Here is a 17,554-nt window from a genome sequence, read left to right as displayed (position 1 = left end):
CTAAAATGATTCAATTCAGATATAACTTCAGGTTATCCATAGAGATTTAAAGACAAAAGAGAGAAGGAGAGACTTGAAACATTTGATGAAATATCAGTGGCTGTAGGTGACATTCAGAACACCTTTCAAAAGGCAGCCTTTTTATAAATCACTGCTGTTGGTCCATTTGCCAGATATAATCACCTGAGGGGCTTTCACAAATCAATATAACCACTAAGCACTTAGTCAAAATAACATTATTTAGGCTGAGATCACAAAGTTAACTGGATGATGAATTTACATAAAAGCACCATCAATTAAAGGAAACGGTTGTCCCTTGTGACACATGGCAGGAGTAAACCGTATTTTTAGTTTTGCAAGGAGGCTGATTCAGAAGCAGGATAATTACTCTGCAGGGAGCACGGCGCTGCCCTGGAGGCAGAGCTTCCCGGGGCACGCTGCTGCAGGCAGACAGGATTTCTCCGAGGAACCACAGCACCGAGGGAAACACCGTGAGGGCTCCTAGGCTAATGCTAGGTCTTCTGTTTCACACAGGGAAGGTGAATGCTAATGCTACAACCATTTCAGAAGAGGAAAAAGAGACCTTTCTGTAATGAAATGCCACAGTTAAATCTAACCCTGCATGAAAAGTTTACTCAGCTGTCGGTATAGCCTTTTGACCATGCTGAACATTGTTCTAGGCAAAGGTTTTCACAGTCACAGATAACATGGCTGTTCTTCAAATGCCCCGAAGTTTCTTCATTATGTGGCATCATGGTCATCAGGACTTCTGATCTGCTCTTAAACTAAAAAGGCACTTGTGGATGTACAACAGCTACCTCTCAAAGCAAAGAATGATGAACATTTCAATACCATCAAGAAATGAAACAGGACTGCTGAGAAAAGACATCCCATCCACTGAAAGAGTTAATTTCACATTAAGAGAATAAACTCTTCGATCATTTTTCTACTAATCCATGCACGTCAAAAATAAGAATACAAGACCCTATTGAAAAGAGAGGATGTTGGGACACATCTTCCTATTTGTGACTATTGTCAACTCCCATTATACACTGGTTTCCGATGAAAAATATAATTAAAAGCAGAATGAGGTGTCACACTGGTCAGTTAATTTTTACAAAACCAGTCTGTCTTTTCCTAAAGTCAGATGCTAAAGTGTTAGAAAAGGGGTTTCCTTCTTGGGTTAGTTGTACCTTTAAAGTTCACTCCAAATGAGGTGATTTAGAAATGCCTAGTTTTGTTACGTGTAGCGCCTTGTTACTTAATTAAGAGAAAGTGATCAGCTACAATGAGGGGGAAACATTAAGATAAATTAGTCTGTTTGTACCTAGTCTGCCATTTTAGATATGTGCCATCAGTGGCTACCTCAAAACCTACACCTTTGATTTGGGAGTTACTTCCTTTTTTCAATGCTGCAGCAGGATGTGCTCAGGCTCTACCCAGAAAAAAAACATCTCGCTCCATTACTTGACCCTAGGCAGTGCTAACTGAATGTAAATGACTGTCCTTCAAAGCACACATCCACTTCTTACTTAAATTGAAACCACAGCTGCATGTGAATGTAGAGCAGGCAAGGAAGATGCCACATTCCAGTACAATCTTGATTTCTCCAGCCTTTCTCTTTGCTGCTCCCTGGGAAGATCCACACTTTTGCTTGTTGCTTTGCTAGTGAAAGATCCTGCCGTTTCTGAAGGATTTTCATGTTCAAGAATTTCTCCATTTGCAAGGTTATGAGAGTGCTTTTTTGAACTGTAAGGAGATTCAAACCTTGTAAAAATAGTCATTAAAACTTACCGATGTCATACTGTGCTTGAAATTCAAGAGAGAATTTTGTTTTTAAATATATTAATAATTTTAATGGAATCTACGGTTGATTTCCTTCAAACACAATCAGAGGGTTACTTTGTTTTTATTACTGTATCTTCCTGCTTTCTGCCTTTTCCTATTCTGTCCTCCACAGTGAATCCTAGCCAATAAAGGAGCCAGGAATCTTTCCATCTCAGTTGAGATAAAATATTTGCATGCTTGGATATCTGTGAAGAGAATCCTGTTTCTTGCTTTCCAGACCAAGCAGTAAGAAACAGATGATACATCTATGATGATATTTTTATGAGATATTTTCTCAGAAAGACTGCTTGCACCCAGATGAGATTTACCAGCATGTTTTATCTGACGGGCTACATTTTGCTTAAGCTACATAAAGCAAGGCATTGTCTGGGTGGTAAGCATTTATAACATTATTATTGTAACTTTATTGTAACATTATTATAACTTTATTTATCTTTTTCTCCCTGATGGGTATTTTACATGTATTATGTTTAGGTAAACTTGGATATTTGTCAGACACTAAAGTCAGATGTTAATTGATCGGGATCTCACATTGCTATGTCTCAAGATGATGATCTCATGTCATAGGCCATGGGAGCAAAGCACTGCATTTATCCTGTGCCATTTTTTAAAGTAGGATTTTATAGTAGCAATCGGTTTTATCATACTTTGAAGACACAGTCAGTATGTGAGAACTATGAAGTGGAATCCATCTCACCTCACATTAGCCATTTAAAAGACAGTCATCCAACTCTTGTCTGATCTCTTTAGAATTCCCAGGAGAAAAATAAGCAGTTCTGGGGGAAATTCTATTTTCATCTTAGATGTTTTTATTATTGTTATTATTATTTTTACCAGGCAATGAATCATCTTATGCAGGTAAAAAGAATCAGGGACAACCAGCTCAAATCAGGACAATTCTGAAATGCCTACATAGCTGAGATCCAACCTATGTACTCCATCCAGCCACTCTGTCCCTATGAAGGCAGTGGTAGGACTCTGGCATGCACTGGGACATAATCTCTCCTGTCTTCTGTTACCTGTGTTCATTGGAAAGGTGGGAGCTTCATCGCATCTGCTCCCTTTTGAGCTTGTTGTTAAAGCAAGGCTGTGTGGAATTTAAGTGTCTAGCCAAATCTGAATTACATTACATTTCTTAATCCAGCTGTCCTAAATGATAAGAAGTTCAGCTTCCAAACCCTTCTCCTGGACCTACTGCATAGCGACTACTAATGGTTTGGCCCAAGGTCCCTTCGAAGCTTCAGAGAAGTACTAAAAACAAACTGTGTATTTCCATTGTTTTAAAATTGATTGTACAATGTTAGACACTGGGATAGGTGATGCTGTTTAGCCCTGCTGAAGTTGATATTGAAAGTCAGTGGAATCAGACCAATTCACACAAACTCAGGATCTGGACCTTTATCATAATGTATTATTGATACAGGCAGGGTTCGTGCTTCTTATAAATTACTTTTTTTTTTTTTTAATTGCTTTTCAAAATGACATGTCACTGAGAAACTGCAGTCATATGAACCCCATATAAAATGTTATTTCTATGCAGCATCTGGTTTTGACCTGTCTCTGCTAAATAGAACCTATATAGCACTTGTGAAGAAAGAAATCATTTATATTTTATATGACACATAACCTCAATAACAATTTACCAGCTTAAGGCAAAATTACTGGATGCTATATTTTTATAAATCTGTGTGCATTAGGTTAGACTCAATAATCAGAGTAGATCCTTTTAGGCTTAAGTTCTGTATATCTATCTGATTTTGTACAGGAAACTAACAATTAAGTGGAAATGTGACCATTAAATTTGGAAAAAGCTGGAGTCTAAGAACACACTGCAATCTCCCTGTTAGAACTTGGAGGAGAGCGATATAAAAGGAATTAGTGTAATCAAGTAATTCAGTGCATAAGTCATTACCGCCATATTGAGGAAACTTAGGTCTGTAGGCAGCCCATGTTACGTAAACGATAAAATCTGTTTTGACAGTGTAATTAATGTTAGTCTCAAAACAGAAATGCAAATCAAACAAGACATCAAGGTCAGGAACTGTAAGCCTTTGCCAAAGTTAAAAGAGATATGGGCAACATAAACCTCATGGATTGCTGATGGACTAGTTGCAAAGGGTTCTATTTTAGATCAGTTAATTAGCGAAAAATTATAGCCTAACCAGCATCCTGTAGATGGCAAAGCAAAGTGCTGACAGCTGTTTTGCTCTTCTAAACAGTTCCTGTGTGCCTCTAAAATATTGAAGTTGCCTTAAAGAACATCATCTTAGTTTTTCAGTTGCAGGAAGGAAAAACTTACCTTGAACTATACTCTAATTTACAGAATGCATGTGAGGCTTTTCTGGAATACCGATTGCATGTCATACCACCAAAACAGTGAGAAGCAAAGAGAAAAAACAGCTCCAAAAGCTAAGAGCTGCTGTTGCCGGGTTACTCTTTTCACATTGAGAGCAATAGAAATTTTGTAAATGTTTTTCAGTAGAACAGATTCAAACCAATATTGCTGTCATTCTGTACTTAAAAAAAACTCTTTTCTTGACCTCCCACATACCCTTATCACTCAAGTCAAATAATTTCCAGCAGCCTCTTGAAATGCACTCACAGACATATTACGTAGGATTATCATTGTTTTTGTTTGTATATTTTCTGTTCACATTCTTACAGTAACTATGTGTAGTTTGTAGTTTTCTTTAACTTTCAGAAAGGAATTCCAGACTGAGTAGGATGAGAAAAACAATTTGCTCAGTTAACCTTAAGGAAGTGTTGCACAGTAGAATAATTTTAACAGTGCGTTATGATAACGGTCCTGTGTTAAAGAATTGAAATGATTACAAAATATTTTAATTAAGGATAATTTAATACTTTTAAATCATTCTTTTAATCTACAGAGAACTGCAAGTCTGGACAAAGCTCACTTTCGAGATTGGTAACAATACATGCAATAGTCAAACCAAGAAATCATTTTACCCAAGATACTCTTGGAGTTGGTGTCAGTGTGGAAAAAAAATGCTCAGAAAGATACTTGCAGTCTACTGGTCCTATATTTAGGTGCAGCAAATGACGCTACTGGGTTTTGAGCTCTCAACTCTGCAAGTCAGAGCATGGCTCTCTCCAAGTCAGTTATCCTTGTTTTTAGCAGGACCAGGATTTAATCTTTAGATTTATCCTATAATGCAATATGAATAGGGCTGACTTTTACCTCCCATTCTATGTCATCATTGTAGACTATTTTTATAGGCAACAGGGAGAAATAGGGATGTCAGAGAACAACTTATCTCATAACAGATACCAATCCTAAAGGAGATAAATCACATTTCATTGAGTATAATAGGACATTAATGTGAATGCATTTGACAGCTAGCTACATTTTAGATATACGTATTAGTTGAGATGAATTTTTATGACTGAAATTTTATTTTTTATTATTATTATTTTTTTTTTCTACTGGGGGATGGAGACTAGGAGTGGAAATATACATATTTTTCTGGACAAAGAACTATCCCCAAAGGTTCATTTGTATTTAATATAAGAAAAAGAAATGCATATAAAAAGTCATGACTCATTGATATGCCTTTGGTATTGTGTTCTTAGTCTCAGAAAGGCAAGCGATAGGTTACTCACTTCAAACTCAATATCTTCCTCAGACTTGTTTGGATGTCTTCTAGTTGCCTTTGAGGAGCAGTAATGAGCAGCTTGGATTGCTTTGGCATTTGTCTAAACTGTGGTTTCCACTGTATATAGTTTTTACATACCAGATTATATACTGATACTAAGGTTTGCCCCTTCCACATGCTGGAACAATTCATTTACAGAGTACAGTGTTTGTTGGTAAGTATGGTCTTAATTTTATTATGTTCTTAATGGTCTGAATTTTTGGGTAGACCTGTGTGGTGTCAGGAGTTGGACTTGATGATCCTTATGGGTCCCTTCCAACTTGGGATATTCTATGATTCTATGAAGTATCAGCATGCTATTAGGTAAGACACCTCTGTTAGTGCTCAGTAGGGTCCATACACTGTATTGAGTCTGAGTCAAACTCACCTGAACATAGATACCTTATACCTTTTTAGATGTCCTAGGCTCTTCTGCCTAGCACATTGCAGCTTGTCCAGGAGGAGGCAATTCTCTTGTAGGTCCCATGTAAATGTCTCAAATGGTACAAGCCACTGATCTTTGAACTGAATCTGATTATTTTTGCCATGGGAACAGACAACTAGTTTGCATTAAAGTACATACATTTACATGACTTGATCTGGAGCCAAATCCCCCTTCATCCAGCTAACCTGTCTGGCCAAAGGCAAATTGTCTGGTTATGCCCTGGGAATGTCACCAGTTATAGCATCTTTACTTTTAATGAAAGTATTGGGTTTACCAATTGCCCTTCCAGGGTTGTCTCGAGTCTGAACAAAATGCCTGGCACAGAAATGAAGACTTAAGTACAAGCTTTCATGAAACTCCATTTGAGGGAGATGAAAATAGAGGATGGGAGTTGCTGAAGGGTTGGCAGAGATGTGCAAGCATCCCAAAAAGTTTTTTACATTAACAAAACAGAGAATTTGTTAGAAGTAAAACTGAATGTTACTATAAAAGCTTTTCCGTTTTACTTCTGTGTCTCTCTACTCAAATCTAGACACAACTTTATTTAAATAGCAAAGAACTTGCTTTGCCTCTACCTTCATGCCTGTCTGTTACTAAGACGGATTTGAGTGGCAGCTGCCCACTAGGAATCTGTTCTCCTGGAAAAGGCAATTTTACAAGTTAGAAATAATATCCCTCAGGAGAAGCACATTTGTAAGTGGTGAGCATTAATCAAAACACCCTCACCGTAAAGCAGAATAGTAGTGAAAGCACCTAAACTTGCTTCCCTAAATGTCTGATAACATGTTTTTAGAAATAGTTTTACTAGCCAATGGACATTCTAGTGGCAGAAGGCACCCTATGGAAGCAAGACCTGCCCTGCCATAAAAGGGCTTGTCGTAATTTTGAAGTGCAGCTCTGTCACTTCACACACAGCCTTTACAGGCCCCCATACCTTTGCTAGTGCCCAGAGGAGAGGAATTCCCCAGTGTCTGCACACTGTTTTTTTTTTTTTTGAAGATTGTATGTACCGTAAAGAAGCTACAACACAGCTCACATCCCTGTTGTATTGAAAGCATAACAAAGCTGAGGGCAGGTTTGCCTGCAAGCAAAGTGTGGTCAACTTGAATACAGTTATTAAACTAGCTGATGGACCAAGGCCCCCAGTGGATGAAATACTGCATGCGAGCTTGTGAAAATTCAAATGTCAGAACTCAAAGTGACCTCTCCATACCCAGCACAGAAAGCATGCTAATTCCAGTGCACATTCTGGCTCCTGACATCCATGCCTTCAACAAAACCCAGGACTGAACATATGCAGAGCTTCCGAGAAGGCTCATTAGAGGGATTTTATTCATTCACTGAGGAATGCAGAAGGAGAATTGCTGCCAGGAGAAGGGTCCTGCCTTCCTTTTTACTACAAGTCAAAAGAAGCAGTATTCAGCACCAGTTTCAGCTGGTGAAGGCTCACCCACCCTGCAAGCTTCTCCCAGCTGCACAGACACACCTGCGAACAAAACCTCCTGCCAGCATCAAGCTAAATAGCTGGGTTGAGATTTACCCCTGCCACTGTTAGCTTCTATCATGTCAGGAAGGCTTCAAAGACCTGAGTAGTGAATCACCTTCCTTGCATGATTTTTTTTTTTTTTTACTTTCTTACCCACTCCTTTTTTTTTTTTTTTTTCTTTTCTTATACCATTCAGAAAATGAAGCTGAGGAAACTGTGAAAATTCATCCCACAGACAGCTTTGAAACCAATTCAGCCAGGAAAGGGGGCATGGGTGGCCTTTTTAATAAAAGAAAAAACAGCTGTCTGGCAAATCTAATAGGTTATGGAGGAATTATGTCAAGCACAGAACAGCAGGAGCAAGGGAAAGACAGTCATTACATATTTTTTAAACTAACCATAGATGCAAGGCAGGGACTTTTTTTTTTTTTTTTTTTTTTTTTTTTTAATCTTTGCCTTTGCAGATCATCTGCACGAAGGAGAATGAAAATTATAAAAAGCTGCTGGTTACTGCTCCAACTGTTTTCATGCCTCATCAGCCTGAAGAGGCCAGGCAGCCAGGCAGCCCTGATTAGCACAGCCTTCCTCCAGTCTCAGGGAATCCCAGAGTTACAAACAGTTGCAGTGACCCCTTGGCCATCCCCTGTTGAACTCCTCAAACCGAAGAACTTGTGTCACCTTCATCCCAGCGACTCCCTGGGCCACTTTCGTGATGTAGAGCTGCTATAAAATGCCAGTGTCAGCATAGCATCAGAACTTCAATATATTTAAAAGAATTAAAGACTAATTATTCCCCCCAGATACACCCAGAGCAATGAAAATGATGTGTGCATATCCAAGTGTAGAACTGGGCTCATTCTTTGTTAGTATAAGATTTATTCTCACAGTATAAGCACACAAGCTGGCACAGCATCAAAGTCTTAACTCAGGATCCTCAAGTGCTCCCACAGATATATGGCATGCTTCCTGCAGAGAATTAGAGTGCCAGATAATTCCATGGGGCCCCAACAGTAATTAAGCAAAGTCAATAGGCAAATTATAATTGAGAAAACAGCCTTCTATATCTTATTTGGATTTAAGATTGTGTGAAGTTTTAAATGTACTTGTTGTGGACACCACTGCAAGCTATCACCTAGCAATGGTTACCAATAATAACCCCTAAGACACAGCGTTTATTTCTATTCTCAGTATAGAGAAAACAGAAACTGTGGACCCAGTAATTCGTGCATATGTTTTCCCCCGTTTGGCTAGGTTTTCCCAGACAGTGCATTGGGTTAAGAAGATCTAAACAGCCACCTTAATGAAGTATCTAATTCTTGAGAAAATTTTAAAAAAAATCATGAATTTATAGATCATAAAGCATTTTTCTTTTAGGAACTGAAGAGTGCATTTTTCGGACCTTGAATATATATAGATAGCACTTGAGGATGGAGTATTATGACCACAGCAGCACTGCAGTAAGTCAGCACTGCATAGTCAAAATCAGTGTGGCACAGAATCATAGACCGGTTGAGGATGGAAGGGACCTCTGGAGGTCGTCTGGCCAACCCCTGCTCAAACAGGGACTCCCAGAGCAGGGTGACTAGGACCGCGTCCAGGCGGCCTTTGAAGATCTTCAAAGAGGGAGACTCCACAATGTCTGGGCAACCTGTGCCAGGGTTTGGTCACCATCAGAGTAAAAAAAGTGTTTCCTAATGGTCAGATGGAGCTTCCTGTGTTTCAGTTTGCTTCTATTGCCTCTTGCCCTGTCACTAGACAACACTGGAAGGGGACTGTCTCTATCTTCTTTACACTTTGTCTTCAGATACTAAAATACATTGACAAGATGCCCCCAGAGCAGAACAGTCCCAGCTCTCAGCCTTTCTTTACAGGACAGGTGCTCCAGTCCCTTCACCATCTTCATGGTCCTTTGCTGGACTCTATAAAGTAGCTCCATATGTAGCAGCTCCATGACTTCACCATTGCCTATGCTTGCCTATCCTCATATCTTTGAAGCAACCAACCAAACAAACACACATCTATAACTATTGTCATTAGTGTTCAGATAGCAACCAGGGAATTGGCCCTTTTGGCTTCCATAGGGGTGATGGTTCTATGAAACAGTATGACCTCCAGATGAATTATTACATTCTCATGCTCTCATGTTTGTAGGTACATGACTACGCAATCTCTTTAGTGACAATGTACATTTTCTGGCTCAATATCGAACATGCACTATAAAAATTCACCCTGCATAGCCCCTTATTTCGAAAATGGAAAGCTGAAAATAGCTTTAAGCCAGGAGAAAGGAAACCTGCAATTCCTCAGGCATTCTGAGCAACAGTATGAGCTGTAATTGAAAACTCCCTCATGCAATGTGACCTTGTTTGAATTAATGGTTTTGGAATTAGTGCTCAATAGTTCAGTGAATGTGGAATCCTCTAACATTTACTCATTGCCAAGTAGAGTCCTACTGGCTGAGAAAAGTAAAATGCACAAAAGACAATTTCATATTTCTGATCCTTTTCAGTATCATCTCTTCAGTAACCACAAGTTTAGTAGAGCTACCCAGTGTGAATTAGCTGAAAGGGTGTGCTTATACAGCTGATCCAAAAGGTTTGTATTATGCTACATTTTCTAGAGAAATGAGGTAAGTGATTGAAATAGAGTGTACTGACAACTTAGGGCCACTTAGGGCCCTATAGTAACTATATCCCCTAAAATTAGCAGTCCTTAAAATTTCTCTCTGAAAATCCCTGAAGATGGAGAAGAAGTAATCTTGGACTGACACTTAACATTAGGAGAACAAATTCAGGATTTCTTTATGTGCGATGAGCTAATCCCCATTGTGCTGAAGTCCATAGCCAGGTGGAGGTTTTTATTTTTTATTTTGTCATTAAACCATTCATCAAAAAACACTCTTTGTTGTTGCCAAATAACTTGGATTACATGAAAATGTGAACTAGTTTTAAGAAACTGATAATGATGCTTCCCTTTTATTCATTTATCTTAAAGCTAAAGAACTTAACTTAGGCCACACAGTCACTTCCTTTTGCTGGAAGAATGATTTCCTACCTGAATGGAGTACTTTAATTCCTGCATAACGAATATGCAGGAATATGTACAGTCTCTTCTGTTGAAGCTGTTTTACTTTGCCTATAAAAGCAATATTCACTGAGCAGATATCCCACCTGACAGGAGAATGTCCTGAGGAGCAGACTAGAGCCACAGTGTCTGTCTCAAAAAAATGAAAATGCCACCAGGAGAAAGTGAGCATGTCCCTCACATTTGAATCTACAATGACCTGGGGTTTGGGATGTCCACCTGGATGGCCAGAGGTGTGAATTCCAAATTACTCTCTCAACATGTTCTTCTGCTTTGCTACACAAGATCCTAACTGCTAGCTCCAATGTCATTGCAATTCCGTATTTCAACATTCATGGCAAAACCAAGCAATGTCAACAATATCAACAGGAAAAACAGAGCAAACATCCTGAAATATTATATGATTTAAAGAGGATGTTTTATACAGGACTCTATCGACATACAGAGCATGTAACATAAATAAGGTGACCTTTTGAGACAAAGTGGAAACAACCAGAGAGTGGTTAAGATCTTCCACACCTCTTGTCAGCTATGGTTTCAAAGTACAATCTATGCTGTACAACGGTATTTGAATTATTTTTCACTGAGACAGGTATTGCAAGTGGGATGAAGTGCTCTGTGGCACTGCTCCCAGCTAGCAGGCTCTGTTTCTCAACAGGGTTACACAGCCAGCACCCATTCTGCACCCAGCTGGTGATCCAGCTCCGCTACCACAGGTAGCTTGCGCGCCTCCCTGCAGCACTCTGCTGCACTAGCTAGACATTACCAGGCAGGAGCCTTCCACGCTGACAGCGAAATGCATAATACATCCAGATACACCTGTGCAGCAGGGAACTGAGCTGGTATTGCCTGGAAATGCGACCCAGATTTTATGCGCTCCTGAAAAGTGAAGCATTGCTTGCAAGAGCAAGATGTAAGGTGGTAGTAGTTAGGATGACTACTGCACTTTGTGACTTCTCATTCAGGAAATTACATGTTGTCTGTGATGGAGGGACGAGGTGGGAGGCAAACACAGCTGGAGCTGTATTTTCTCAGCTGTGCATCTGGCAGCTGCAACTGAATACAGTTTAGAGACAGAAAGGATACTCCATCATTCAGGACTTTTAACACGAAGTATTTTTTACTGGGTTCATTATCTCTTTACAGAATGAAACAGGATGGATAGAAATGTCCTAACCACAGAGAAATATGAAGAGACCTAGCAGGGTTCACACTGAGTCTGGTCCAGCTTCCAGCATGCCCACAATGTCGGCTGCCTCCACTGCATTGACACTTGTCTCATCCATTTACACCTGGGGCAACAGGTAGTGAGTGCCTTATACCTTGTCACACAGTCTCCATCAGAGATGGAAAGCCTGGTTCCACACATAGCTCAACTACGTGGGTCTGTGCAAAAGTTATGTGTTCATTAGAACCATGGATATTACTGATGAACCATCTGACTTTCTCTGTGAAGTTGTATGCACGTAAGAAGAGCTAATGGTAAATCTTTTTCCATCTATTAGTAAGCTGTCTTAGCAGAGTCCATTAGCAATGTCCCACATAATGCTCATTATGTTTGCAACCTTCCTACCTTTTGCTAGCTGTACATGCATTTAAGGAGATTTTAAGAAAATGCGTGTTGTAAATACATATTTTAGTTTTATAATTGAATTCATAGATCAAATGTTAACATTTTTATTTTAGATTTACATTTTTAGTTACATGAATTAATTTTTAGCTAAGCCTGCATATTATGATTTGATTGCTTTACAACATCGATAAGAGGCAGTCATGACCTATATCACTAAAATTTCAAGGAATAATTAAATTGCAATGACTGCTAATTTTCTAAGAAATTGCTTTAGTTTCTTTGCCAAGAAGAGTTTGTACATCAGAAGCTGAAAAGGAATTAATGCAATGCAATTTTCCTAAGAATTCAAAAGCTGAATTGGAATTGAAGGCTGATGCAAAACTTTGACCTTTTTTGACATTTACTTGAAGGAAGCACATATAAATGTTAAATATCTGCCAATACCATTTTCATATTTCAGACAACTGCTTCTTTTACAATTTTCAGAGAGGGGTGAAGAAGTAAGAATTTTGAATTATAGTAATAATAGGAAATGAAGCATCTCCTTGTGATGCTACAAGAGCTGAAGGGAGAAATATTGAAGAGTTTACCCCTAGGGTTTTATAAACAAGAACTTATCTGGCAACTGAAATTTTCAATTAATAGTGAATCACATAACCCTTACTCTTCTTGTAAATCAGATAAATATTTCTAATTCAAATATTTGTCTTATATAAAGCTGAGGACAGTGGCACAGAGATAATAATAATACAAAATCACACTCAGGTATATAGTCCATAGGCTTTGAATCACGGTTTTGGCTTGGGAATACATCTCAATTTTTTTTTTTTTTTTAATAAATAAATCTTTTTTCTCCTCAATGCCAATATCACCTCACCACAACAAAGAAGAAAGATTACATATTTGGGCAAGAAAATCTATCTGATAAATCATTCCTGAGATGAGACAGAAGCTATGAGTGAAATGAAGATTAGAGTTTTCAAAACCTCATTATTTAGCCAGCAGACTGCTAATCAATGCAAAACATTTTTCATAAGTATGAAAATACTGGGATGCAAACATGTTTATTGCCTAATCTAGTTATTTTCCCAAACATATTCTATTATTTGGCTTTGTTACTCCAGAGAGAATAATTTCCTCTCAGAGGAGAATTTGGGGTTCATCTAGCATATAAACTCAAGACAGCTTAGGTGAAAACCAATTAACTTGGTAACCAAAATAATTCTGAAAGTGTTCCAATTCAGTACCTGAAGTCAGATACCAAAACAGATATTTAGTACTGTCCCTTGCCTTAGAAGGTCTCTTCATGATAATCACACAGTACTATATGACAAAGATGAAACATTAATCTCTGAGGTAGCAATAAAATCTCATTTTATATCATGACAGCATCTCTATTAAACAAGGGATAGAAACATCCTTAAGAGTTTGTCACAGTAAGCCACAGCTCCTGATTTTATGCAAAGTTATATGCAGGAATTAAAATGTTATGCTGAAGATAAAATAATGTCTTATACTACTTATGGGATATTTAAGGAAAACTTCTGTTATTCGGCCTGGGTTTAATTCCTTTTTTAAGATCCCACTGGTCTGTTATACAGCACGTGTGTCAAGCAAATAATTTTAAAAGCATTTTTGCATGATACATTTTGAGCTATGTTTTTACCTCCTGTAGATGGGCAGCCTGCACTGCAATGTACGTGGCAAGGACAATACCATAATTAGGAACTGATACTAAGGTATTTGGAAACATACATAAAAGTAAGTTTGGATCACTTAGCAAGGAATATGTATTATATGTATTTGTTAATAGATTTCATTTTAGATATTTCACTGCTATCTGTGCAATCTTTTCTCTACCAGTACTTTAATTCTAAGTACTCTATCATATTGATATTCTAAAATGAATAAAGATATCATATTTGCTAAGCAACTAATAAGAGAGAGGAAAGTTGCTACAAGAATGTTAAAAGATCCTAAAAATGACTGGTGTAACAATGAATGCTAAAGGCTATTGATGAGTATATAATATATATATAATAGCAAATGCATGAAGATTGCCAGCGTTCATGATTCAGTATATTGATGCAACTGGCTATGCCTTTTCTAAAGTAAGCAATACTATTTGTGCTTGGAAACCTGAATGCAGGGCAAAGAGAGGTCAAATTATGGCTATGCTGAAATTCATCTCCATTGTATTATGCACACCGTATTCTCCCCAGTAGGAGCTTATTCCAAGCTGCAGCCACAATGTATTCTTAGTATTAAAAACCTAAGAATACTGGTATCAGATATTATCACTGCACAGGAAATTGTTTCCAGTGTCAAACATCCTTTTACAAAACAAGACTACACATTTTAACATGCAGAACAGTGGAAGGATCAGTGTAGATTTGCTTACCTGTGGTTGACCTGATAGTTGACGTGATGTTGGAAGATGCCATCGCAGGTATACATTCATCATCTTGGGAATAGCCTGCCTGAATGGCACGCAAGTAACTGTGGCTTCTTGTTCGGAAACATCCAGGGAGGTCAAGGGCATCCATTGCCTGAGCTTCAACTTCACTAAACACTGATTCACACACCGATTCAAATTGCCCATTAACCTCTGCTTCACTCATCTGAATAAACAACAACAATGCATTTGATTTTTGACTTGCTTTTTTTGTGATCATCACGGCCTCAACATCTCAAATGGACACCTGTACATTGATGAAGAACTGTTTTAGCAAATAGTTAAAATTTAGTAATCCCTTCTGATCACATTCACATTTTTTTTTACTTGCATCAGCTGTTTATATGTATATAGTAAGTACATTACACATGCCATACAATTAATTGTACAATTAATATCTTTTAGCCTATTCAGAAGATTATAAATACATGATTTAGCAGTAGCCAACCAATCTCAGGTCACTATGCGCAGAAATCCATGTTCTGCCTGCACCAGAGAACAGAAATTATCTACACTAATATTAGTCCCCAAAAGGTGAGGATGGATTGCCTGGGCTCCTCACTAACCAGCAAGGTTAAGACTTGTGTGGACATTCAACCTGTGCAGCAGGTTGTTTTCTTAATCTCATTACAAAGGAGCTCAGGGAAGTATCTCATACTTGGTTCTGCGAGTTCAAAGGAGGTGATGCTTCTGAAAGGTTTGAGAAGTATTGCATCTAAAGTTGTGCCCAGTGAAGCATGTGAAAGAATAACCATTCTTTGAAATAGCGTGAAAGGTGGTCAGATGAGAAAGTAATGCTTGGACCACCTTCAGGTGAGAAGTGTCCTACACTAAACTCTCATTTCTTGGTTAACTGTGAGCCATTCTACTACCGTGCAAAAATGAGGTACCGCCACTACTGCCTTTCCTTCAGCAGCATTATTTTAAGTCTGACACTTCCACCACCATGTTTGCTGCCTGTCAGAGCACGCTAGATGTGCCGTGACACCACCTACCAGATTGTCCCTCTGAGAGGTTTCAGCACCACCCTCCAGCTCCTCTCAGGGCTTGAACAGAAGCCAGTGTCTACCTGCTGACCCTGCAGGTTGGGCGTGAGACAGAACTGTACATTTTGAGGAAGCTTTCATGATTAAGAGGGTTTAGATGGGCTGGCTTGGATTAGGGAACGTCTTTGCAGGAAACTGAATTGCAATTGTGAAATGAGTGCCTAAATTCTGCCTAGACCATTTTTAACAGGTCAGCCCTGACTATCTCTAATAAACATAATTCAAAATGATCTTTATCCAAAACCAGATAGGAAGCATTTAAACACTGGACAGACAAACACATGACCTCCTGATAACTGCTTCTGATAAATTTTTTTTAAAAAGAGAGTGCTAGAAATCAGAATCAGTATAAATACCAAGTGAAATTAGTAGTGCCACTAAACGGTGCATCCATTTGATTTTACTTTTTCTATATTGGTGCTAAGTGCATTTTTCATTATTACTGTTCCTAGCACATTATTCATTATGTAAATAGAGTGAGTGCAAATGTTTCAAACGTTTTAGGATTTTGATTAAGTAAATGGAAATTTCATACAGAACTTCTGATGATAATGAATAACTGATATTTTAATTTCATGTAAGACACTTTGGCTACTAAATCTTCTCTGAAAGGAATTACATTACCCTTCATGAAATTTGCTTCTAATAAAGTTAAGTAGATTAATGCAATCTCAAAAAGATTTAAAAAAAAAATCTTACTCGGAAATATTTTGCATACATCATTGATCAGGAAATTTATGGTAATGTAGTCCATAAACACAGTAAGTCCTAACCACTTCTTTCAAACTAAGGTCACTGACAGTAGAAAAATAAAAGTTTTAGAACTTAAATTAGAAATATAAACTATGGAATCCAGCATCTTTCTTGACTGGATCTTTGGTAAAGAGTGAAAAAAACAAACAAACCATCTCATGAAAAAAAAGATATTAAAAATATCACAAATCATACAAACCGCTATTATGTAGATGGGACAGGAAAGTGATGGTGTCATGGAAAAATAACAGGAGACAGCAAAGGTTCAGAATGTGTTATTTTAATACATTTACTTCATGTAGTATCTACCAAATGCAGTTATTACTGATCTGGAAACAACTGGAAAGTGAGGTAGAAAGTACGTGGTTGACATAAAATTATGTGGGTTATTGAAGACTAAAAAGAAAGTAAGGAATTATATCCAGCAGGACTTAATTAATCTGGCCAATTGAGCAATCTAACTGCAAATGAAATCTATTGTGGACATCTTTGCAGGTAATGTGCATTGGAATGAAGAATTTGAACCACTGCTGAAACTAGTTAGTCATTAAGGACAGCTCAGTGAACATTTCCATGCATAGAGATGGTCAAAAAGGCAGAAGGTGTTAGACTAGTTCTATATTATAGCATTATCTTTGACAGCCAACAGCACTTGCTTTGAATGCTCTGAATGCAGGATCTATTTCTTGACAAATTTTCTCAAAAACATAGTAATAAAAATGGAAAATAAGCAAACCAGGGTAATGAAAACCAAGGCATGAAAATGTTGGGGACAGATTTCACAAGGAAGCTTATGAAAAATTTTAAAAGGTTTGGAAAATGACTGGCTGTTTCTAATTCTGATGTGTGCTATACAAGATTATAGTTAGATTTGTCCCACAAAAATAAAGGAAATTGACTGAGGGGCATTTGTCAGGCGAGTAGTACATCCCAATGCTCTACAGTCCGTGAAGACTGACAAGCACTTCCAGAGGGCTCTCAGCTCACTTAGGATATGCATTGTCCTGGAAGAAACTCTTTCACTCCACTAACTAAAGAGGAAGCGCTAGTTGTTGCCTCCGTTAAAAGCCTCAAGTTAGATGAGCTGAATCCAGGCCTGAATAGCCACGCAGTACAAATTGAATATGAATGAATAAAAATGCTTAAAAAGATTTTTTTTTTTAAATCATAAGCATCTCATATAATTAGCTACTATATCCTTAGGTGCCCCA

The 17,554-nt window shown here is 38.1% G+C and overlaps 1 protein-coding gene across 4 annotated transcripts in view; it reads right to left on the bottom strand.

Annotated features, from left to right (window-relative positions):
* Positions 1-17,554, bottom strand: part of DLGAP2 (DLG associated protein 2) — a 462,298-nt gene that overhangs the window by 39,609 nt on the left and 405,135 nt on the right. For all 4 annotated transcript variants that reach the window (XM_040552625.1, XM_040552624.1, XM_040552626.1 and 1 more), the window contains one exon: positions 14,491-14,710. In XM_040552625.1, the coding sequence (XP_040408559.1) occupies positions 14,491-14,710 (220 nt within the window). The remainder of the gene's footprint in view (positions 1-14,490; positions 14,711-17,554) is intronic.

The sequence above is a fragment of the Cygnus olor genome, chromosome 3, assembly GCF_009769625.2.
Source record: "Cygnus olor isolate bCygOlo1 chromosome 3, bCygOlo1.pri.v2, whole genome shotgun sequence".
Lineage (NCBI taxonomy): Eukaryota > Metazoa > Chordata > Aves > Anseriformes > Anatidae > Cygnus > Cygnus olor.
This window is presented reverse-complemented; position numbering and strand designations above follow the sequence as displayed.